Source organism: Embiotoca jacksoni, unplaced genomic scaffold (genome assembly GCF_022577435.1).
Source record: "Embiotoca jacksoni isolate LCO1_2020_lvr unplaced genomic scaffold, fEmbJac1.0.p SCAF_35, whole genome shotgun sequence".
Classification (NCBI taxonomy): Eukaryota; Metazoa; Chordata; class Actinopteri; family Embiotocidae; genus Embiotoca; species Embiotoca jacksoni.
Genome location: NW_027185387.1, coordinates 22,446 through 45,681, shown reverse-complemented (window position 1 = coordinate 45,681; position 23,236 = coordinate 22,446). Strand labels below are relative to the sequence as shown.

At 44.1% G+C, this 23,236-nt stretch overlaps 2 protein-coding genes and 1 long non-coding RNA gene across 4 annotated transcripts; 2 read left to right on the top strand and 1 right to left on the bottom strand.

The window, feature by feature from the left end:
- Positions 1–1,251: 1,251 nt before the first annotated feature.
- On the top strand, positions 1,252–12,017 carry LOC138207996 (E3 ubiquitin/ISG15 ligase TRIM25-like). The gene is made up of 3 exons (XM_069165605.1): positions 1,252–2,481; positions 6,584–6,753; positions 9,374–12,017. Exons 1-3 carry the CDS (start codon positions 1,288–1,290, stop codon positions 11,112–11,114), a joined length of 3,105 nt encoding a protein of 1,034 aa, XP_069021706.1. The 5' UTR covers positions 1,252–1,287; the 3' UTR covers positions 11,115–12,017.
- A 4,856-nt stretch (positions 12,018–16,873) lies between these two features.
- Positions 16,874–19,503, top strand: LOC138208055 (tripartite motif-containing protein 16-like). Its single transcript, XM_069165703.1, has one exon. The coding sequence runs from the start codon at positions 16,913–16,915 to the stop codon at positions 18,584–18,586; it is 1,674 nt and encodes a 557-aa protein (XP_069021804.1). The 5' UTR covers positions 16,874–16,912; the 3' UTR covers positions 18,587–19,503.
- A 266-nt stretch (positions 19,504–19,769) lies between these two features.
- Positions 19,770–21,963, bottom strand: LOC138208035 (uncharacterized). 2 transcript variants are annotated; one of them, XR_011179064.1, is made up of 4 exons: positions 21,763–21,963; positions 21,251–21,341; positions 21,061–21,101; positions 19,770–20,068 (listed from the first exon to the last, which is right to left on the bottom strand). It is a non-coding gene; the product is annotated as an uncharacterized lncRNA (long non-coding RNA). The 2 variants fall into 2 exon arrangements; XR_011179063.1 differs by lacking the exon at positions 21,763–21,963 and having other exon boundaries at positions 21,251–21,478.
- Positions 21,964–23,236: the final 1,273 nt, after the last annotated feature.

The following is a 23,236-nucleotide window of genomic DNA, read 5'->3' as shown; positions in this document are numbered from 1 at the left end:
ATGACTCACGGGGAGGAGGTGAAGCCGCGACGGGCGGTCCAGCGACAGGTGGCCCAGCGACGGGCTGGAGGGCGAGAGTGAGATCCCGCATCATAGCCCCGAGCCCAGCCACCTGGGAGCTGAGAGCCTGCTGAGCATCAGTCAGTCCCTGGATCAGCTGATGGTGCTGCCCGACGAGAATCCCCTGGGTCGTAAGTGCCCTCTGCAGTTGGTCCGCAGAGGTGGATTCTGCCGCGGTTGCTGGGTCCATGTCTGGTCAGTTCGTTCTGTTATGAGGTGAGGTGATAAACGAACCCAAATGCAGACACACGGCAAAATCTCTTAAGAATCAGGTCTTTATTTCCCGGGCAGCGAGAGCAACCTGGAAATGCACGCCAAGAGTCTGTGTCAATCTGCGCTGCGCCACCCGAGGGAATCCCGGGGTTCCCCTTGACACGTGGCCGGGTGACGTAGACGAACGGCGATGCTCCGCTGGGGGGAATCCCCAGATCTCTCCACAGCGAGCTGATTGGTTGGATTGACTGTGTGACGTCCGCAACTCGACACAGGATCGCCCAAAACCTCGACAGCGGATCTCCGAGGAACGCACTGGAGGGTCTCTTCGTGCAGGTGATGCCCGTGGCTCAACACTGGATGGAACCGGCAGGGTCGACTGTGTGACGTCCGCGACTCGACACAGGATCGCCCAAAACCTCGACAGCGGATCTCCGAGGAACGCACTGGAGGGTCTCTTCGTGCAGGTGATGCCCGTGGCTCGACACTGGACGGAACCGGAAGGGTCGACTGTGTGACACTCGTAGCTCGACACAGGATTGCCAAGATTGCAGCAGATGATCTCCGAGGAACGATCTGGAATCTTCTTCGTTCAGGTGGATGCCCGTGGCCCGACACTGAACGGCAGGAAACAGGAAACAGGTCAGAAGCGTAGTCTCAAACAACGGGAGAAAACGGACTTACTGGACGGGTTGACGGGTAGGCAACGGACGAACTGACACCGGCTGGGCCGGAGACCGGAGTATTAGTAGCGGCCGGCGTAATCACCGGAATGTCGCTCAGCTGTGCTGCCGGAGAGGTGCGGCAGTGGGCGGTGCTTGGAGGAAGGTACTGCTGAGGGAGAAAAAACAGACAGGGGAATGACAGGACACAGGAGGAAAGGTATTCGGGGTTAAACAGAGGAAAACACACTGGGAACAGACAGGAATCCTAACAGCTCCATTAAAGAAACACAAGCTGGCCGACCCCTCCAAGAAGCTCCAGGAGAACATTGGCTCTCTTCACGACGAGGTGATGAAGATCTTCTGCCGCACCGATCGGCAGATTATCTGTTATCTCTGCACGATGGATGAACACAAAGGCCACGACACCGTCCCAGCTGCAGCAGAGAGGACGGAGAAGCAGAAGGAGCTCGAGGGGAGTCGAGGAAACATCCGGCAGGAGATCCAGGAGCGAGAGAAAGATGTGCAGCTGCTTCAGAGGGAGGTGGAGGCCGCCATCGCCTCCGCCAAAGAAGCGACGGATCACAGCGAGGACATCTTCGCCGAGGTGATCCGTCTCATCCAGAAAACCAGCAGCGACGTGAAGCTGCAGGTCAGATCCCAGCTGGAAACCGAAGTGAGTCGAGTCAGAGAGCTTCAGGAGAAGCTGGAGCGGGAGATCGCCGAGCTGACGAGGAGAGACGACGAGCTGAAGCGGCTCTCGCACGCAGAGGATCACAACGAGTTTCTGAGCAACTACCGCTCGCTGTCAGCACTCGGAGAGTCCACACACTCATCCGCCGTCGACACTCGTCCTCCGAGATACTTCCAGGATGTGACGGCAGCTGTGTCGCAGACCAGAGATAAACTACAGGACGTTCTGAGGGAGCAACGGACCGACATCTCACTGACAGTGACCCAAGTGGATGTTTTACTGTCACAACCGGAGCCCAAGACCAGAGCTGGATTCTTAAAATATTCACGTGAGATCACACTGGATCCAAACACAGCACATACACACCTGTTATTATCTGAGGGGAACAGAAAAGCAAAATCAATAAAACAAAAACAGTCTTATTCTGATCGTCCAGACAGATTCACTAACTTCCAACAGGTCCTGAGTAGAGAGAGTCTGACTGGACGTTGTTACTGTGAGGTGAAGAGGAGAGGAGGACGAGTTGAAGTCGCAGTCGCATACAAGAATATCAGCAGAGAAGGAAACTCAGATGAATGTTTATTTGGACGTAATGACAAATCATGGTCATTATATTGCTCCTTAAACTGTGATACATTTTATGACAACAAAGTCCAAACTACAATCTCAGGTCCTCTGTCCTCCAGAGTCGGAGTGTACCTGGATCACAGTGCAGGTATTCTGTCTTTCTACGACGTCTCTGAAACCATGACTCTCCTCCACAGAGTCCAGACCACATTCACTCAGCCGCTCCATGCTGGAGTTCATATTTACTGGAAGGAAGGAAAATCTGCTGAGTTCATTAAAGTCACATAGACAGAAGTGATTAAAGGGACAGTTGGTTAAAACGTGTTTGTCTTCACTGCACTGAGATCAGCTGTCAGTCCCACTTTTCCGTCTCTAAATGTTTCAGGAACATGTTTTCTTTGTTTGGTGTGTTTTACGTGTTGTTGTGTCTCCTCCGCTGCCCGGGCCTTCACTATCTCACTCATCTGGAATCACATTCATCGGTTCTGACGGACCGAACGCTGCCGCTGGTCTAATCCATGTAAAGACCAGGTCATGGAAACTGTGCCGATCGTTATTTGATTGTACACAGATGATATTCTGAGTCAGAAGCAGCTGATTGTGTGGATGAAGGGAATCTGTGCATGAAATCGTTCAACTAAAGTCATTTAGAGGATTTTACTCATTTAATGTGGGAACAAACTGAAGCGTTACATGATGTGTAAAGATGTTGTTTTTGGAATTAATGCTGAAGTTAGCTTAGTTTTTATTGTTATTATTCCAGCTGGAGTCATTGAGGATCAACTTTAACCAACTTTGAAATCAAAAGAAGGTTAATAGTCATTTTTAGTATGTTTTTTGAGCAACAGCTAATTTTGGAATGATTATTTTCCACTTATAATGTTAATCGATACAGGTTCTTCTTTCTTGTGGGTCCAGTTTTATAGTTATATTAGAGTTGATTTATTTTTGCTTCTAGTCTTGAATTGATCTGATCATGTCTGCATGTTGATTATAATCAGAGTCAGCTGCAATATGACGGGTTTATTGTGTCATTAAAATATATGGATGGACTTTACGTTTCTCTCCAGGTGGGGAGTCTGCAGTTGTGTGACTGTTGTGTTTTGATTTTATTTGATATAATCTTTGTTCTATCTGTTGTTTTGACTATTAATACTGTTGTGTTGAAAAATCAACAAAGTTTACTGAGTGCAAACATTCAATATCTTCAAATGCTGCATTTGTTCACCATCATTTGGTTCATCAGAGTATTTTGTCTGGAAGCAGCTGAGACAGAAAACAGGGTCGAAAGTTACAGTAGAAATTCCATGATGTCAAATTATTGAGGAACGAACAGCATTTTACTGAGAAAACTCTTTGAGGATCGATGAGTTTGATTCCTTTTCTCCCTTGAATGAGAATATTTACATAAACCTTTAAAAAAAGTGAGAAATAGACTGTGATAGATTTTTGGGTCGAAGCTGCAGAGACTGAAGACCAAAATCCAACTCAACACGTTTTAAAGTGGCTTTGATGCTTTGATGGTTTGAAGTGGATGTTTTACTGAAAGGAAGAAATGTAGGAGGAGTCCAGCAGAGCATCAAGTTCAATACACCGAAGAGGAGTCTGAAACATGGAAAGCAAAAACAATTAAAACTGCAAGCAGTGATGTACGGGCCCTCGCACTCCCGCGCACCGCCTCCCCGAAGCCGTCTTCCCGACGTGCAATGCCCGAGGGACCATGTACCCGCTTAAAGTTGCTATTTTTGTCTCATTTCCTGTCTGCAGCAGGGGGCGCTGGCGAGCCGTTTGGGCACGCCCACTTGCAAAACACATCAGATGTATGGTCTCACCATGCCGGATGTATGTGACACGTTTCGTGAGGTTTCAAGCATCCTTTGACCTTAAACATCAACTTCCTGTGTCACGGCGAGACATCCAAATTTGCCGCATCGTCACGGCGACGCCCATTAACAAAGTCGAACAAATGTCTCAATATATAATCAACTACATGTTTAGGTTTTTGTGACTCGACTTTACGTTCATGTGATCAACCAGTTCGACGTAGAATGTGAAAGTATGAAAAGTGTCATTTCCAGTGGCCAACAGGGGGCGCTATGACTATGAGTGAATATTACCACACAGGGGTCTTCAGGGCGGGGCTGTTATCATACCTGTGATGTTTGTAGAAGGTCGGTCCATGGACATAAGATTTAAAGCAACTCGTAGTTTCATGGCGAGACGCTCAAAATGGCCGCCTTTTTACGGGCACACACATCGACGAAATCGAATTATTTTGATAACTTTTAATCCCAAACATGTTTTCTATCCAGAGAACCTAAATTCATGTCGGGGCGACAAAATCCCTCTGAGGAGTTCGACAAAGTACAAAGTGTCAGAATCGCCCAAAACGGCGACTAAATTCAAAATGGTGGACTTCCTGTCGAGTTGACGTAATGGTGCAATGCAACTTTTTCTGAAGCAAATTCCAAGATTTGCTCCTCAATACATTATATACGTGTGAAATGAGTTGCTGAAAGCACTTGCAAAGGTTGAAAACTTTGTCGCACTGAAATATGGAGTTAGACCAGAGGTCTTCAACAGGGGGTCCGCGACCTCTAGGGGGTCCGTGGAGGTACTGCAGTGCGTCGTGATATTTTTGGTTGATTAGACAATTTTTCAATTTAAAATTTTTTTTTTTCCCCCAATTATTTGTTTCCACAAATTTAAATGTCTTTAAATAGACATTAACATGAATCCAACATATTGTAGCGAACCGATAAATGGAGGCAGAAGATTTTATCTTTCAGTCAGAAATGCACAAATTCAGCAACACACAGGAGCTCTCTCAAGATGGCCACAGGTTCACTCACAGCCAGACTAGCCTGGACATGTCCCTCCAAACCTCCTGCACACAAAGAGGAGGACCCGCCCCTATCGCTGCTGAGCTGCATGTTCCAGCTGGCTCTGTCAGGTTCCCTGTGATTGACAGAGAGCCTATTCAGTCTCCATCTGACTAACATCCCAGACACAAGGACGCACGCTGCAATATTATTTGAAAAGAAGATACAGTTGTAAAAAAAAAAAAATAAATAAAAAACAACAACGTTGACTTCACCCACGAATCCTTGTGCAATCATTTTTGCAAGATATTCCTGGCTAAAACACTGCAGCTTATATCCACAACAGCCAACTACTGAGGCCAGTATATTATCATGCCGAGCGTACGGACGTCGTTATGAGCGAAAATAGATCGTTTTGTAACTCCACCAAAAAACTCCACGAGCACAAGAGAGATACCCTCCACCTCAGAAACCACCGGTGAAAATGCAAGTGGCGAGGCAGCACCTGCTGCTGATGTAGCAGCTGATAAGGGTAAGCGCAAACGAGAGAAGACCCGGAAATATCCAGGTAATTATCTGAAGTTCGGATTGACCTTCAAGGAGACAGATGGCATCGAATCACCAACGTGTGTCATTTGCTCTACTGTGCTGTCAAACGGATCTATGAAGCCATCGAAGCTGCAGCGTCACTTGGAGACAACCCACAGCCACTTAAAAGACAAACCTGTTGAACACTTCCAAACGAGTCTCAAATCCCTCCGAGGTCAACAGACATCGATGAGAAAATCAGCCAAAGTTGGTGAGCTAGCTTTGAAATGCTCTCATCGAGTTGCTCTTGGGATTGCCCAGAAGAAACAGCCGTACACAATTGGATGAATCAACACGTGTCAAAGGACGACCGGCTTCTGGCGTTTGTGCGCTTCGTCCATCAAAATGAAACGCGGGAGGACGTTTTGTTTGGTAAGCGGCTTCCTGAACGCACAACTACTTCTGAAATCTTCAAAGCGATGGATGTTGTTTTTTCCAGAGAAAACGACTTTCCGTGGGCAAAATGTATCGTAAGAGCCACGGCTGGTTTAAAAAGTGGACGGATGGCGCTTGTAAAGGACGCGGCTCCGCAGGTGATTTGGACGCACCGCGTGCTGCACAGGGAGTCGCTCGTCTCCAAAGACGCCAGTGCTGAATTGTCAGATGTCGCGGACTCGCTGGTGAAAGTTGTGGATATAGTGAAGAAGAGTGCTTTGAAAACGCGTCTCTTCTCTAATCTCTGTGCTGCTGAGGGAGAAGAACACACTGAGCTACTGTACCACTCTGAGGTTGGATGGTGCAGAGCGGGCTGCACTTTCCACCGACAACGTCTGGGTCACTAAACTTGCGTATCTTTCTGGCATTTTTGCCGAGCTAAACGAACTTAACAGTTCCACGCGAGGTCGCAATCCACGTGCCGTTCAGCTGTGTGACAGAATGGAAGGCTTTCTCCAGAAAGATCAGAATATTCTCCGTGTTTCCATCAGTGGATGAGCTGGGAGATTCTGCTGCGCTCTCCCCTCCCGTAACACTCGGAGGCGCTCGACGGTCAATTGAGGAACTACTTTTCTGAGGCCGACTCCCGGCACGGGGACGAGACGTGGACACGGTTTCCATTCAGAGACAACGCAGCGGACGGCGCACGCCTGACGGTGACGGAGGAGGATCAGCTCATCGAACTGTCCACTGACAGGACGTTCAGAAACACGTATGACACTAAAACACTCGCCCAGTTCTGGATCTCTTGCCAGAAAGACTTTCCACAATTGGCAGCAAAAGCTACGATGAGCCTTTTGCCCTTTGCAGCAACATATCTTTGCGAAAGTGGATTTTCCTCACTCACCTACCTGAAAAACAAATCCAGGTGAAGACTGCAGCCTGAGGCTGATATGACCCTCTGCCTGGCAACCTCCATCCATCCAAGGATAGATCAGTTGTGTGCTACTCATCAGGCTCAGACATCTCACTAATGTGGGAATAGGCCTATGTGTGCCATCCACATGGCATGAGGATTCACTGTCCCCCTACATGTATGTTTAAAAAGACAAACATCAATCTGTCCGTTATTTTAATAGTTCAGTATTGTATGAAGATAACAGGTATGTTTATACATGGCAGTGGCACTAATAGGCCATCACTCACTTTCGTTTCAAATAAAAACGTCCATTTGAACAACTGGTATGTGTGATTATCATCAATTGACAGACAATGTTGATGTTGGCGTTGGTATCAGTTGACGAGGTCTGTTTATAAATGGCAGCAGCACGGCCACCCTACTCACTGGACCTTGCACATGTTTAAAATAAAAACATGAATATATGAACCTGTGTATTATTTGAGTAGCTTAGTATTGAATGCACAATAACAAGGTATGTTTATACATGGCAGTAGGCCCAGTTTAATATAAAACAATTTTATACAATATCTATAGTAGGGGGTCCCTGCTCCATCTCTCTATCAGTTTGGGGGTCCTCGGCCTGAAAAACATTGAAGACCCCTGGTCTACAGCCTTTCTAACGTTGACGTTAAGTTAACGTAACAAAGTTGAATTGATTCAGATAAAGTCCTGTGTGATGTTTTACAGTGTTCGGAGGCTGCAGAGACAAACTGCATTGTTGAATTAAGGTGTGAACGGCGACACGAAGGAAATGATTCACCGGTGTGACGGGACTTTAAGAGGAAAAGAGAAGAAATCACGGAACAAAAGTCATTGACAGGATTTGACTGATTTAACGGGGGAACAAGCAAAAGCTTCACGTGATGAATAACGATGTTCAAGATGTTGTTTTGATCAATTCATGCTGATCTTAGCTTAGTTTTTATTCCAGCTGGAGTCATTGAGGATCAACTAACAAACTTCTGCAGCAATTTTAAGTCAAAAGACGTTCATGAATCAATTTTAGTATGTTTTTTTGAGTCACAGCAAAGTTGTTTTTAACGATTATTTTCCACTTATAATGTTAATGGATACAGGTTCTTCTTTCTTGTGGGTCCAGTTTTATAGTTACATTAGAGTTGATTTATTTTTGCTTCTAGTCTTGAATTGATCTGATCATGTTTGCATGTTGATTATAATCAGAGTCAGCTGCAATATGACGGGTTTATTGTGTCATTAAAATATATGGATGGACTTTACGTTTCTCTCCAGGTGGGGAGTCTGCAGTTGTGTGACTGTTGTGTTCTTTTATTTGATTTCATATAATCTTTGTTCTATCTGTTGTTTTGACTATTAATACTGTTGTGTTGAAAAATCAATAAAGTTTACTGAGTGCAAACATTCAATATCTTCAAATGCTGCATTTGTTCACCATCATTTGGTTCATCAGAGTATTTTGTCTGGAAGCAGCTGAGACAGAAAACAGGGTCGAAAGTTACAGTAGAAATTCCATGATGTCAAATTATTGAGGAACGAACACCATTTTACTGAGAAAACTCTTTGAGGATCGATGAGTTTGATTCCTTTTCTCCCTTGAATGAGAATATTTACATAAACCTTTAATTTAGACTCCGCAACAATGAAACATTATAGGCCAATATCAAACCTCCCATTTTTCATTAAAATAACTGAAAAAACGTTTTTTCAACAGCTGAACAACTTCTTGGCTGTAAATAATGTGCTCTACAAATAAACTTGTCTTGCCCTCTCATGGCCGTAATGTGAAATTCTACTGTTTCCCTTTAAAGTTAGACTGTATAAAGAGATATTAAGGTGTTTACTATATTTAAAATACATCTCAAATCTGTTGCAAAGATATTTCAAACAAACTGAGCAACCGACTGGTTTGACTTTCTTTATTTGGACTTCAAATCCTCCATGCTGGTTCTTTAACACTGATTACTGAAGTTCAGGTTGAGCAAAGTGAGTTTCAACAAGATCTTATATCAAGTTGACTCATTGATGTGAACAGTCCAGTAATATTTGAAGTGATGTCTGTTACCAAAATGATAACATTAATGAAATGTTAGTTTATTTCATTAAATATGTGGAAAAAAGTGTTTTTCTTTGCAGTTTAATTTGACAAATCTCTGCTGTTGAACCCGGAAAAATAAACTGAACAGAAAATGAGAACGAATTACACAAATATGGAGCCAAAAACTATTTGCCACCACAATAACGACACGTTTTCAAAGTGTTGTTGTCGTGGAAGGAACACAGTCTGATAACCCTCCCTCTTCTTCCTGCTCTCAAACTCAGCAGCTCCACTCTGTCCACGTTTCCTTGTTCCCTCCTTCACACCTGCAGCTTGAAGATGGGCGGAGCCGACATGGGGTGAACTGGAAGAGCTGACGTCCTCATTGGCTGCAGAGTCATGTGATATTTAAATCAGAGCTGGAACTAGTTTTATCTTTGAGGAAGTGAAACTCACACAGTCTTTGCTGCTGAGAGGTGAAATGGCGCAGAGAGTAGTTCAGCTGGACCGAGACAAGCTTTCTTGTTCGATCTGTCTGGACCTGCTGAAGGATCCGGTGACTATTCCCTGTGGACACAGTTACTGCATGAGCTGTATTAAAGCCCACTGGGATGAAGAGGACAAGAAGGGAGTCTACAGCTGTCCTCAGTGCAGGCAGACCGTCTCACCAAGACCCGCCCTGGTGAAAAACACCATGTTTGCATATTTAATGGAGGAGCTGAAGACGAAGGGACTCCAAGATGCTCCTGATGATCCCTGCTACGCTGGACCTGAAGATGTGGCCTGTGACGTCTGCAGGGGGAGAAAACTGAAAGCTATCAAGTCCTGTTTATCCTGTCTGGCATCTTACTGTGAGAAACACCTCCAACTTCACTATGACGCAGCTCCATTCAAGAAACACAAGCTGGCCGACCCCTCCAAGAAGCTCCAGGAGAACATCTGCTCTCGTCACAACGAGGTGATGAAGATCTTCTGCCGCACCGATCGGCAGATTATCTGTTATCTCTGCACGATGGATGAACACAAAGGCCACGACACCGTCCCAGCTGCAGAAGAGAGGACGGAGAAGCAGAAGGAGCTCGAGGGGAGTCGAGGAAACATCCGGCAGGAGATCCAGGAGCGAGAGAAAGACGTGCAGCTGCTTCAGAGGGAGGTGGAGGCCGCCATCGCCTCCGCCAAAGAAGCGACGGATCACAGCGAGGAGATCTTCGCCGAGGTGATCCGTCTCATCCAGAAAAGCAGCAGCGACGTGAAGCTGCAGGTCAGATCCCAGCTGGAAACCGAAGTGAGTCGAGTCAGAGAGCTTCAGGAGAAGCTGGAGCGGGAGATCGCCGAGCTGACGAGGAGAGACGACGAGCTGAAGCGGCTCTCGCACGCAGAGGATCACAACGAGTTTCTGAGCAACTACTGCTCGCTGTCAGCACTCGGAGAGTCCACACACTCATCCGCCGTCGACACTCGTCCTCGGAGATACTTCCAGGATGTGACGGCAGCTGTGTCGCAGACCAGAGATAAACTACAGGACGTCCTGAGGGAGCAACGGACCGACATCTCACTGACAGTGACCCAAGCGGATGTTTTACTGTCACAACCGGAGCCCAAGACCAGAGCTGGATTCTTAAACTATTCACGTGAGATCACGCTGGATCCAAACACAGCACATACACACCTGTTATTATCTGAGGGGAACAGAAAAGCAACATATAAACAAAAAAAACAGTCTTATTCTGATCATCCAGACAGATTCACTAACTTCCTTCAGGTCCTGAGTAGAGAGAGTCTGACTGGACGTTGTTACTGGGAGGTGGAGAGGAGAGGAGACAGAGTTGGAGTCGCAGTCGCATACAAGAATATCAGCAGAGAAGGAAACTCAGATGAATGTTCATTTGGACGTAATGACAAATCATGGTCATTATATTGCTACTTAAACTGTTATATATTTTATGACAACAAAGTCCAAACTACAATCTCAGGTCCTCGGTCCTCCAGAGTCGGAGTGTACCTGGATCACAGTGCAGGTATTCTATCTTTCTACGACGTCTCTGAAACCATGACTCTCCTCCACAGAGTCCAGACCACATTCACTCAGCCGCTCCATGCTGGAGTTCATATTTACTGGAAGGAAGGAAAATCTGCTGAGTTCATTAAAGTCACATAGACAGAAGTGATTAAAGGGACAGTTGGTTAAAACGTGTTTGTCTTCACTGCACTGAGATCAGCTGTCAGTCCCACTTTTCCGTCTCTAAATGTTTCAGGAACATGTTTTCTTTGTTTGGTGTGTTTTACGTGTTGTTGTGTCTCCTCCGCTGCCCGGGCCTTCACTATCTCACTCATCTGGAATCACATTCATCGGTTCTGACGGACCGAACGCTGCCGCTGGTCTAATCCATGTAAAGACCAGGTCGTGGAAACTGTGCCGATCGTTATTTGATCGTACACAGATGATATTCTGAGTCAGAAGCAGCTGATTGTGTGGATGAAGGGAATCTGTGCATGAAATCGTTCAACTAAAGTCATTTAGAGGATTTTACTCATTTAATGTGGGAACAAACTGAAGCGTTACATGATGTGTAAAGATGTTGTTTTTGGAATTAATGCTGAAGTTAGCTTAGTTTTTATTGTTATTATTCCAGCTGGAGTCATTGAGGATCAACTTTAACCAACTTTGAAATCAAAAGAAGGTTAATAGTTGTTTTTACTATGTTTTTTGAGCAATAGCAAATTTTTTTAATGATTATTTTTCACTTATAATGTTAATGGATACAGGTTCTTCTTTCTTGTGGGTCCAGTTTTATAGTTACATTAGAGTTGATTTATTTTTGCTTCTAGTCTTGAATTGATCTGATCATGTCTGCATGTTGATTATAATCAGAGTCAGCTGCAATATGACAGGTTTATTGTGTCATTAAAATATATGGATGGACTTTACGTTTCTCTCCAGGTGGGGAGTCTGCAGTTGTGTGACTGTTGTGTTCTTTGATTTGATTTCATATAATCTTTGTTCTATCTGTTGTTTTGACTATTAATACTGTTGTTTTGAAAAATCAATAAAGTTCACTGAGTGCAAACATTCAATATCTTCAAATGCTGCATTTGTTCACCATCATTTGGTTCATCAGTGTATTTTGTCTGGAAGCAGCTGAGACAGAAAACAGGGTCGAAAGTTACAGTAGAAATTCCATGATGTCAAATTATTGAGGAACGAACAGCATTTTACTGAGAAAACTCTTTGAGGATCGATGAGTTTGATTAGTTTTCTCCCTTGAATGAGAAAATAAACATAAACCTTTAAAAAAAGTGAGAAATAGACTGTGATAGATTTTTGGGTCGAAACTGCAGAGACTGAAGACCAAAATCCAACACAACACGTTTTAAAGAGGCTTTGATGCTTTGATGGTTTGAAGTGGATGTTTTACTGAAAGGAAGAAACGTGGGAGGAGTCCAGCAGAGCCTCAAGCTCAATACACCGAAGAGGAGTCTGAAACATGGAAAGCAAAAACAAAACTACAAGTAGAGTGAAAAAAAAAGGGGAAAAACATTCATTAGAACAAATATTAACCTGTAAATATGTTGCAATAATACCATCATGTAAATAAATAAATTATTTATAGTTGCTGTAAATTTCACGGTCTGAAAGTATTTAATTTAAGAAGTCTTAAACGTACCTCTCTGTCCGAGAAGCAGCTCCACTCGTAGACAGTTTTGTCCAATCAGTTCATTCATTCATCACTTTAATGGAGTTCAGGAGAAATCTGAAATCTGTCGGGTTGTGTAGTTCTGGTCTGGTGGTTGTGCTCTGAACTGTGTGCTCTTCAAGTACCTGTGCCCACCTTTCCTTTTTCCTGTTCCCTGTATATACAATAACCCTCACACCCACGTGCATGTATAACAAAAACTAAAATGTTCAAATGTTTTGACCAGCGCTATATATTATTTTTGTATATATTGTGTTACGGCCCGGTTCTTGGCCGCAGCAAAGACGAAGCACACCACGGATTGAACAAAAAGAAATGCATTTTATAATCAAACTTAACAAAAGACACATACGGGGCGAGGCAGACAGGAGCTGATGACTGAACAGGCTGCAATCCAGGAAGCAACACAAAAAGAAGTTACACAAGTTACACAGAGACTAAAACTACCACCTGGTGTGACTTCATTTGGCACAAGAGTTGTTGAAGGACCAGATAATTTCAGCAGGAGTGGCTGATGAGTTCACCGAGTGGTTTTGTAACTTGTGATCAGGAGCAGGTGAGGCGGAGCTGCGACTCAGGAGAGGACGGCTCGGACACGTTACACAAATAATCAGTCAGACAAAGAAACACGGGAAACATCAGGAATCTGAGAGATGATGTCTGGCTGCTGTTGTGACAACGACAGAAAGTTTTAGAGGAGTTGGAGAATCTCCTCATTCACTCAAATGTTACAAATGTGTTAAAAAATGTGTAATATTTTGAAAGTTATAATGATTTGTCTCTCGTCATCATCTAAACCTCAGCGCTTCAATTTCTGAGTAGAGATGACAAAAGAAGTCTGATTGTGTTGTGCATGAAATGTAACGTGATCAAATTCAAAAGATGGTTGGGATCAAAAATCTAGTTTTAACATCATTTGTGTTGAGGTGGTGTTTTACCAGGACCCAAATGCAGGCTCACAGACTCGGGTTTTAGTTCCAAAATACCATCTTTATTCCAGTAAACAAAAACAAACAAACAAACAAATAAACAAAAGGTGGCACCTACAGCGTCCACTTGCTTCCAAGTTGGGAGGTCAACTCAACCGACTGGTGACTCCGACAGGTAGGTCTGAAGGTGGAACAGGAGCCGGAGGAATAGGAAAGGGGACAGGACGGACGGACGGGGGACGGACGGTCCTTGCGGTGAACAACTCGCACTCTCAGTAACTCGCTGTCGTCTAGCCTTTGCTAGTAGTAGTAATTAGTGATGTTACGAGGTGTGCCGACGCTTCGAAGCGTGTGTCGAGTAATGGAGGGGGCGTTTCCTCGAAGCGAGTGTCGAGGCTTGCTTCATTTAGGGGAGGAGCCAAAAATGATGACGTCCGAAGCCTCGCTGCCCGGCTGTACCACGTGACTGCTTCGGGAAGTGGTTCAGGTGTTGCCGGGAGGTTTGACAGCAATATAAACCCCTCAGGCTCCGTTCAAAATGTGGGTTGTTGGTGGAGAGTTGAGGTCAGTTGAGAGTTTGGAGAGTTTAGAGAGAGAGAGAGAGAGAGAGAGAGAGATAGTTTGGAGATTTAAGAGAGAGAAAGAGAGAGATAGTTTGGATAGCGTTTATATAGTTTGGAGAGTTTAGAGAGAGAGATAGTTTGGAGATTTAGGAGAGTGAGGAGAGAAGGAGAGGTGATAAGATGGAGCCAGCTGGGAAGAGGAGGATTTCCCCTGTGTGGGAACACTTTGATTTGATAACTCCTAATAAGGTAAGCTAAATCTAACTCTATTTCAGACACATTAGGTTTGCTTATAAAGAACTGTATTTTTCACAGTTTCTTATTTTATTCAAAGGTGAGTTGGGGTACAATAACAACACCTCATCCATGCTGAAGCGTTACCGTGCCTTGCATGAGAATAAGGAGGAAACTGGAGCTTCACCCAGCCAAGGTAAGTCATTACAATATTACAAATGCACCATCACAATTTTTCCCTGTTCACTTTTGTTTATTGTGCAAATAAAGACAGGTAACAGACACTGTATTTATTCTCTTTTAACCAGCCACCAGAAAACAAGAGCTGGATGAAGCCCTGGTCTCCATGATAGTGAAGGACACACAGCCCTTCAGTATTGTGGATGATGTTGGATTCAGGGCATTTGTGTCCAAACTGGATGCTAATTATGTTCTCCCTACAAGGCAGGTATGTATGGGTGCATGCATGAAACAAATGAGTACTTTATTGTGTCTCACAGTTCAGCACTATATGTTTTTTCCTTTAGGCTCTGAAGGCCATGGTGGAGGCCAAGTATGAGTCAGCTAAGGAGAAGGCTAAGGCTAAAGTGGAAAAGGTGGCTGCTGTTAGCCTTACTTCTGACATGTGGACATCCACAAAACCAAAAACTGTTGAGAAACTGTTATTTCTGAATAAAAATGAATAAAATGTCCCCTGTCCTGTACATCATTGTCCAAGTTACACAAGCATATTCAGTCCCCTCTTCCTTGTTCCACAAACACTTTCACTGTCCTCTGCCTGCTTAAGCCCATGCCATTTTCCTAAAGTGACAGAAAAACATTATTACACAACCTGCCATATCATATGATACTACCATTTTGGGAAAATTTACACACACAGAATACATTCAAAAAATATTTTATTATGCACATATGTGATAATTTATGTACAGAAATGATTTGGTCATACATTTTTGTAATTCAGTCATTCCCAACAGCCATAACAGACACAAAAATTCAATGCATCACATTATGTGGTTCAGATACAGCTGCCTGTGATTATACACTTGGCCAGTAGGTGGTTTCGTGTTCACATGAAGCTTCGAGTAATGAACCCTTTCTAGAACCAATTGGCTGAAGTGGTTCGATGCCTCATGAGGCTTCATCTCACCATCACTAGTAGTAATGCACCGACAACCAGAGGAGTGCAGGGGCAGGGTACATATAGTCCGGGGAGGTGATCATGGAGATGCAGCACACCTGCAGGAGGTGATCTGGGGTGAGTGGCAGCAGCTGCTGGGACCGGTGAGGGGCGTGGCCACGGGAGGTGAGGAGAGGAGGACACAGAACAAGCAGACAGGAGATGGAGGGGACACAGGAGGAGAGGAGAGTAGAGGAGGACACAGAACAAGCAGACAGGAGACTGAGGGGACACAGGAGGAGAGGAGAGTAGAGGAGGACACAGAACAAGCAGACAGGAGACTGAGGGGACACAGGAGGAGAGGAGAAGAGGACACAGAACAAGCCGACAGGAGACTGAGGGGACACAGGAGGAGAGGTGATCGGGGTTAAACAGAGGAAAACTGGAATCCTGACACTTTGAGGATCGATGAGTTTGATTCCTTTTCTCCCTTGAATGAGAATTTTTACATAAACCTTTAATTTAGACTCCACAACAATGAAAAATTATAGGCCAATATCAAACCTCCCATTTTTCAGTAAAATAACTGAAGAAGCGTTTTTTTCAACAGCTGAACAACTTCTTGGCTGTAAATAATGTGCTCTACAAATAAACTTGTCTTGCCCTCTCATGGCCGTAATGTGAAATTCTACTGTTTCCCTTTAAAGTTAGACTGTATAAAGAGATATTAAGGTGTTTACTATATTTAAAATACATCTCAAATCTGTTGCAAAGATGTTTCAAACAAACTGAGCAACCGACTAGTTTGACTTTCTTTATTTGGACTTCAAATCCTCCATGCTGGTTCTTTAACACTGATTACTGAAGTTCAGGTTGAGCAAAGTGAGTTTCAACAAGATCTTATATCAAGTTGACTCATTGATGTGAACAGTCCAGTAATATTTGAAGTGATGTCTGTTACCAAAATGATAACATTAATGAAATGTTAGTTTATTTCATTAAATATGTGGAAAAAAGTGTTTTTCTTTGCAGTTTAATTTGACAAATCTCTGCTGTTGAACCCGGAAAAATAAACTGAACAGAAAATGAGAACGAATTACACAAATATGGAGCCAAAAACTATTTGCCACCACAATAAGGACACGTTTTCAAAGTGTTGTTGTCGTGGAAGGAACACAGTCTGATAACCCTCCCTCTTCTTCCTGCTCTCAAACTCAGCAGCTCCACTCTGTCCACGTTTCCTTGTTCCCTCCTTCACACCTGCAGCTTGAAGATGGGCGGAGCCGACATGGGGTGAACTGGAAGAGCTGACGTCCTCATTGGCTGCAGAGTCACGTGATATTTAAATCAGAGCTGGGACTAGTTTTATCTTTGAGGAAGTGAAACTCACACAGTCTTTGCTGCTGAGAGGTGAAATGGCGCAGAGAGGAGTTCAGCTGGACCGAGACAAACTTTCTTGTTCGATCTGTCTGGACCTGCTGAAGGATCCGGTGACTATTCCCTGTGGACACAGCTACTGCATGAGCTGTATTAAAGTCCACTGGGATGAAGAGGACAAGAAGGGAGTCTCCAGCTGTCCTCTGTGCAGGCAGACCGTCTCACCGAGACCCGCCCTGGTGAAAAACACCATGTTGGCAGATTTAGTGGAGGAGCTGAAGAAGACGGGACTCCAAGATGCTCCTGATGATCTCGACTACGCTGGACCTGAAGATGTGGCCTGTGACGTCTGCAGGGGGAGAAAACTGAAAGCTATCAAGTCCTGTTTAGTCTGTCTGGCATCTTACTGTGAGAAACACCTCCAACCTCACTATGACGCAGCTCCATTCAAGAAACACAAGCTGGCCGACCCCTCCAAGAAGCTCCAGGAGAACATCTGCTCTCTTCACAACGAGGTGATGAAGATCTTCTGCCGCACCGATCGGCAGATTATCTGTTATCTCTGCACGATGGATGAACACAAAGGCCACGACACCGTCCTAGCTGCAGCAGAGAGGACGGAGAAGCAGAAGGAGCTCGAGGGGAGTCGAGGAAACATCCGGCAGGAGATCCAGGAGCGAGAGAAAGACGTGCAGCTGCTTCAGAGGGAGGTGGAGGCCGCCATCGCCTCCGCCAAAGAAACGACGGATCACAGCGAGGAGATCTTCGCCGAGGTGATCCGTCTCATCCAGAAAACCAGCAGCGATGTGAAGCTGCAGGTCAGATCCCAGCTGGAAACCGAAGTGAGTCGAGTCAGAGAGCTTCAGGAGAAGCTGGAGCGGGAGATCGCCGAGCTGACGAGGAGAGACGACGAGCTGAAGCGGCTCTCGCACGCAGAGGATCACAACGAGTTTCTGAGCAACTACCGCTCGCTGTCAGCACTCGGAGAGTCCACACACTCATCCGCCGTCGACACTCGTCCTCGGAGATACTTCCAGGATGTGACGGCAGCTGTGTCGCAGACCAGAGATAAACTACAGGACGTCCTGAGGGAGCAACGGACCGACATCTCACTGACAGTGACCCAAGTGGATGTTTTACTGTCACAACCGGAGCCCGAGACCAGAGCTGGATTCTTAAAATATTCACGTGAGATCACACTGGATCCAAACACAGCAAATACAAACCTGTTATTATCTGAGGGGAACAGAAAAGCAACATTTAAAAAAAAAAAACAGTCTTATTCTGATCATCCAGACAGATTCACTGACGTCCGTCAGGTCCTGAGTAGAGAGAGTCTGACTGGACGTTGTTACTGGGAGGTGGAGAGGAGAGGAGACATAGTTGGAGTCGCAGTCGCATACAAGAATATCAGCAGAGAAGGAATCTCACATGAATGTTTATTTGGATTTAATGACAAATCATGGTCATTATATTACTACTTAGACGGTTATATATTTTACGACAACAAAGTCCAAACTGAAATCTCAGGTCCTCAGTCCTCCAGAATCGGAGTGTACCTGGATCACAGTGCAGGTATTCTGTCTTTCTACGACGTCTCTGAAACCATGACTCTCCTCCACAGAGTCCAGACCACATTCACTCAGCCGCTCCATGCTGGAGTTCGTATTTACAGGAAGGAAGGATCTGCTGAGTTCATTAAAGTCACATAGACAGAAGTGATTAAAGGGACAGTTGGTTAAAACGTGTTTGTCTTCACTGCACTGAGATCAGCTGTCAGTCCCACTTTTCCGTCTCTAAATGTTTCAGGAACATGTTTTCTTTGTTTGGTGTGTTTTACGTGTTGTTGTGTCTCCTCCGCTGCCCAGGCCTTCACTATCTCACTCATCTGGAATCACATTCATCGGTTCTGACGGACCGAACGCTGCCGCTGGTCTAATCCATGTAAAGACCAGGTCGTGGAAACTGTGCCGATCGTTATTTGATCGTACACAGATGATATTCTGAGTCAGAAGCAGCTGATTGTGTGGATGAAGGGAATCTGTGCATGAAATCGTTCAACTAAAGTCATTTAGAGGATTTTACTCATTTAATGTGGGAACAAACTGAAGCGTTACATGATGTGTAAAGATGTTGTTTTTGGAATTAATGCTGAAGTTAGCTTAGTTTTTATTGTTATTATTCCAGCTGGAGTCATTGAGGATCAACTTTAACCAACTTTGAAATCAAAAGAAGGTTAATAGTCATTTTTATTATGTTTTTTGAGCAATAGCTAATTTTTTTAACGATTATTTTCCACTTATAATGTTAATGGATACAGGTTCTTCTTTCTTGTAGGTCCAGTTTCATAGTTACATTAGAGTTGATTTAGTTTTGCTTCTAGTCTTGAATTGATCTGATAATGTCTGCATGTTGATTATAATCAGAGTCAGCTGCAATATGACGGGTTTATTGTGTCATTAAAATATATGGATGGACTTTACGTTTCTCTCCAGGTGGGGAGTCTGCAGTTGTGTGACTGTTGTGTTCTTTTATTTGATTTCATATAATCTTTGTTCTATCTGTTGTTTTGACTATTAATACTGTTGTGTTGAAAAATCAATAAAGTTTACTGAGTGCAAACATTCAATATCTTCAAATGCTGCATTTGTTCACCATCATTTGGTTCATCAGAGTATTTTGTCTGGAAGCAGCTGAGCCAGAAAACAGGGTCGAAACTTACAGTAGAAATTCCATGATGTCAAATTATTGAGGAACGAACAGCATTTTACTGAGAAAACTCTTTGAGGATCGATGAGTTTCATTAGTTAGTTAGAATAGTTTTTTCACATTCTAGACGACATGCTATAGTATAACATTTTTTTTAACATCAACTTGGACAAACAGACAACGACATTCATGATTTTGGCACTTTATTGTCTGAATCGTCTCATATTCTTTACACAAACACTGTTGTCTTTTTATTCTCATGTTATTTTGTTTTCTTTATTGGAGCCAAATTCATCCTGAAAACATTTCACTCAGACAGACAGAGACGCTAAGACGTCCGGTAGTTGCGTTTTCTCCGGAGCTCTGTGGGGGGAGGAGGGGGGTGGGAGGGCCGCTGTGTCCGAGGGAACGTGCCTCTTGCCCGGGCCGACCGGCACCGAGGAGCCGATCACTTCCTGCGGCGCGAGGCAGCTCCCTTCTTGCTGCTGCAAAGCGCAAAACGCAAAGACGGAGTCAGAGAAAGTCCCTCCGTTACAGGGATGCCTCACGACGACCACACACACAACATCATGGTCCAACAGACATAACAGCTCTGCAGCGCCCTCTGGTGTCACCACATTCTGTGACCCCGACAACGTGTGACCAGAGGGGGCGCTGTGGCATTCATCTTTAGGAAAGTCTACATGGGGTGGGACGTTACAAATGTTTAGTCTTTCAAATGTTTTTGTGTAAAATCACAGGTTAACAATAATTATGGTGAATAAATAAATGCTCAACGGAAAATGTGAAAGACATCTGCAGCATCTTTCTGGTCTGTCGCCTGTTTTAAACACTGAATCTATTAAAAACAACCTTAGTCCTGCAGAAAACAACAACAAAAATGCGACCACATAAATACACCTGAATCCAATAATGGCACGATTGAATTTAACGTGCTCAACTTTTATAATTGATTTCAAAACATGAATTTCAATCTGAATAGCATCATTTTGAAATTGAATTTATGAATTTGAGCTTGAATTTCAGTAAACTTGGAATTGATTTTTAAATATTAAGATTGAACCAATTTGCCCTGAAAGTGCATTTGACCCTCAGAAAATTCAACTTTGTGTTCATCCACATTCAGTTCTTCAAATTCATTCAATTCAATTCCTATTCGTGTCTCATGGAGAGCAATTTAATTAAAAAAATGTATAAATTCAATCGCAAATTCCACTTTTCACATTCAGTTTGTCAACGCAAATAACTCAAGTTGAGCAATTCGAAATTTAAAAACACATGATTATTTTTAAAAATAATAAATGACGTATTTTTTTTTAATTCAACTTCCACCGACACACATTTCTGCCCGTCATCGTCGTGTGTCGACTCACGCCGCGACTGCGTGAACAGATTTACGTCCCCGCGACAAGACCACCTAACGCCAGTTTCAGCGTGTGCGTTGGGAGTTTCGCAGCGTTCGTGTTTCAGCACTCACTGTTTCTGCAGCTCGTCGATGCGGTTTCTGAGGGAGACGACCTGAAAAGACAACGCAGCGGTCACCGAAAGCATCTCACCGAAAGCATCTCACCGAAAGCATCTTCACCGGAAACACTGGAACAAACAAAACAACCTGGCTGTTTTGAGATTAAAGTGCAGCCTCAAACACACGACCTCTCCGCACCGACCTCGTATCTCTGCCTCTTCAGATTCTCCCAGTTGTCGTATTTAATGGCCTCCAGGTTGTGCAGCCACGCCCACAGCTCGTTCGCCTTTTCCCTAACGAACCGAAACAAAAACAAGAAAGCGAATTGATTCAGTGAACGATCTTAAAGATGAAGCAGCTGAAAAGAACACGTTTCATGGGCTCTTTTTCAGGGGCAAATAACCAACCCAGTTTGAACCTGTAAACTGTGATTTTCTAGTTTCTCGTCTCTAGTGTGTGATTTCAAAGCAGACTTATTGACATTCATTTGCAATGGACACTGGAAAGTAATAGGACTCTTTGAAGTGTAACTGGCACTCGATTAAAAGTGACGTGTTTCATGTCTCCGTGTCCAGATTTGATTGAGTTATGACTCAGAAGAAGGCGACGCTGTGGGTTAAACTGTTTCCTCCCCAAAATGCCCAGAAATGATTTATTTACACATATCTGTATGATATTATCTTTTTATTTTTTTTTTTTGGAATACAATCTCACAATTGTCTTTGAGAGCGATCAGCTCCTCCTCCTCCTTCTTCCTGCACTCAAAGTGAGCGTCGATCAGCGACTGCAGCTCCACCAGATCTTTGTTTTGCCGTTTCTTGTGGATGTCCTGGTGTAAAAGACAGAGACAAGGTACAAAGTAGGTCATAATCTACGAGTTAAATCGGGTTAAACTGCACAACTTTGCTCTTACGTAGGCCTTAGTTGTCGCTACATATTTCCACCAACAGTGGTGTGAAAAAGTCTTTGCCCCCTTCCTGATTTCCAATTCTTTTGCATGTTTGTCACTTAACTGTTTCAGATCATCAAACAAATTTAAATATTAGTCAAAGATAACACAAGTAAACACAAAATGCAGTTTTTAAATGAAGGTTTTTATTATTGAGGGAGAAAAACAATCCAAACCCACATGGCCCTGTGTGAAAAAGTGTTTGTCCCCTCCTGTTAAAACATAACTTAACTGTGGTTTATCACACCTGAGTTCAATTTCTCCAGCCACACCCAGACCTGATTACTGACACACCTGTTCTCAATCCAGAAATCACTTCAATAGGACCTGCCTGACAAAGTGAAGGAGACCAAAAGATCCTCAGAAGATAGACATCATGTTGAGATCCAAAGAAATTCAGGAACAAATGAGAAAGAAAGTAATTGAGATCTATCAGTCTGGAAAAGGTTCTAAAGCCATTTCTAAAGCTTTGGGACTCCAGAGAACCACAGTGAGAACCATTATCCACAAATGGAGAAAACATGGAACAGCGGTGAACCTTCCCAGGAGCGTCCGGCCGACCAAAATTACCCCGAGAGAGCAGCGACGACTCATCCGAGAGGTCACAAAAGACCCCACGACAACATCCAAAGAACTGCAGGCCTCACTTGCCTCAGTTCAGGTCAGTGTTCATGACTCCACCAGAAGAAAGAGACTCGGCAGAAATGGCTGCATGGCAGAGTTCCAAGACCAAAACCACCGCTGAGCAAAAAGAACATTAAGGCTCGTCTCATTTTTGCCAGAAAACATCTTGATGATCCCCGAGACTTTTGGGAAAATACTCTGTGGACTGACGAGACCAAAGTTGAACTTTTTGGAAGGTGTGTGTCCCGTTACATCTGGCGTAAAAGTAACACCGAACATCATTACGGTATTACATTACGATTATTTGAAGCTACTAAAGTTCTACTGTTCAAGGTAAAGTCTGAAGAGGTGTGTTTTTAGTTTGCGGCGGAAGATGTTCAGAGTTTCCGCTGTCCTGATGTCGGTGGGGAGCTCATTCCACCATTTAGGAGCCGGGACAGCAAACAGTCGTGACCTCTGGTTATAGTGACCTATCTCTTCATTCAAAATGCATGCCATTAATTGCATTATGTTTTAGAGGTTATCATTGAGAGCTCTTTCACTGAAAAAGAGATGGTGTCTGCACCAGGGTGGATAGAAACTACAAGGGCAAATAGAGAGAGGGCTTTCACTGTG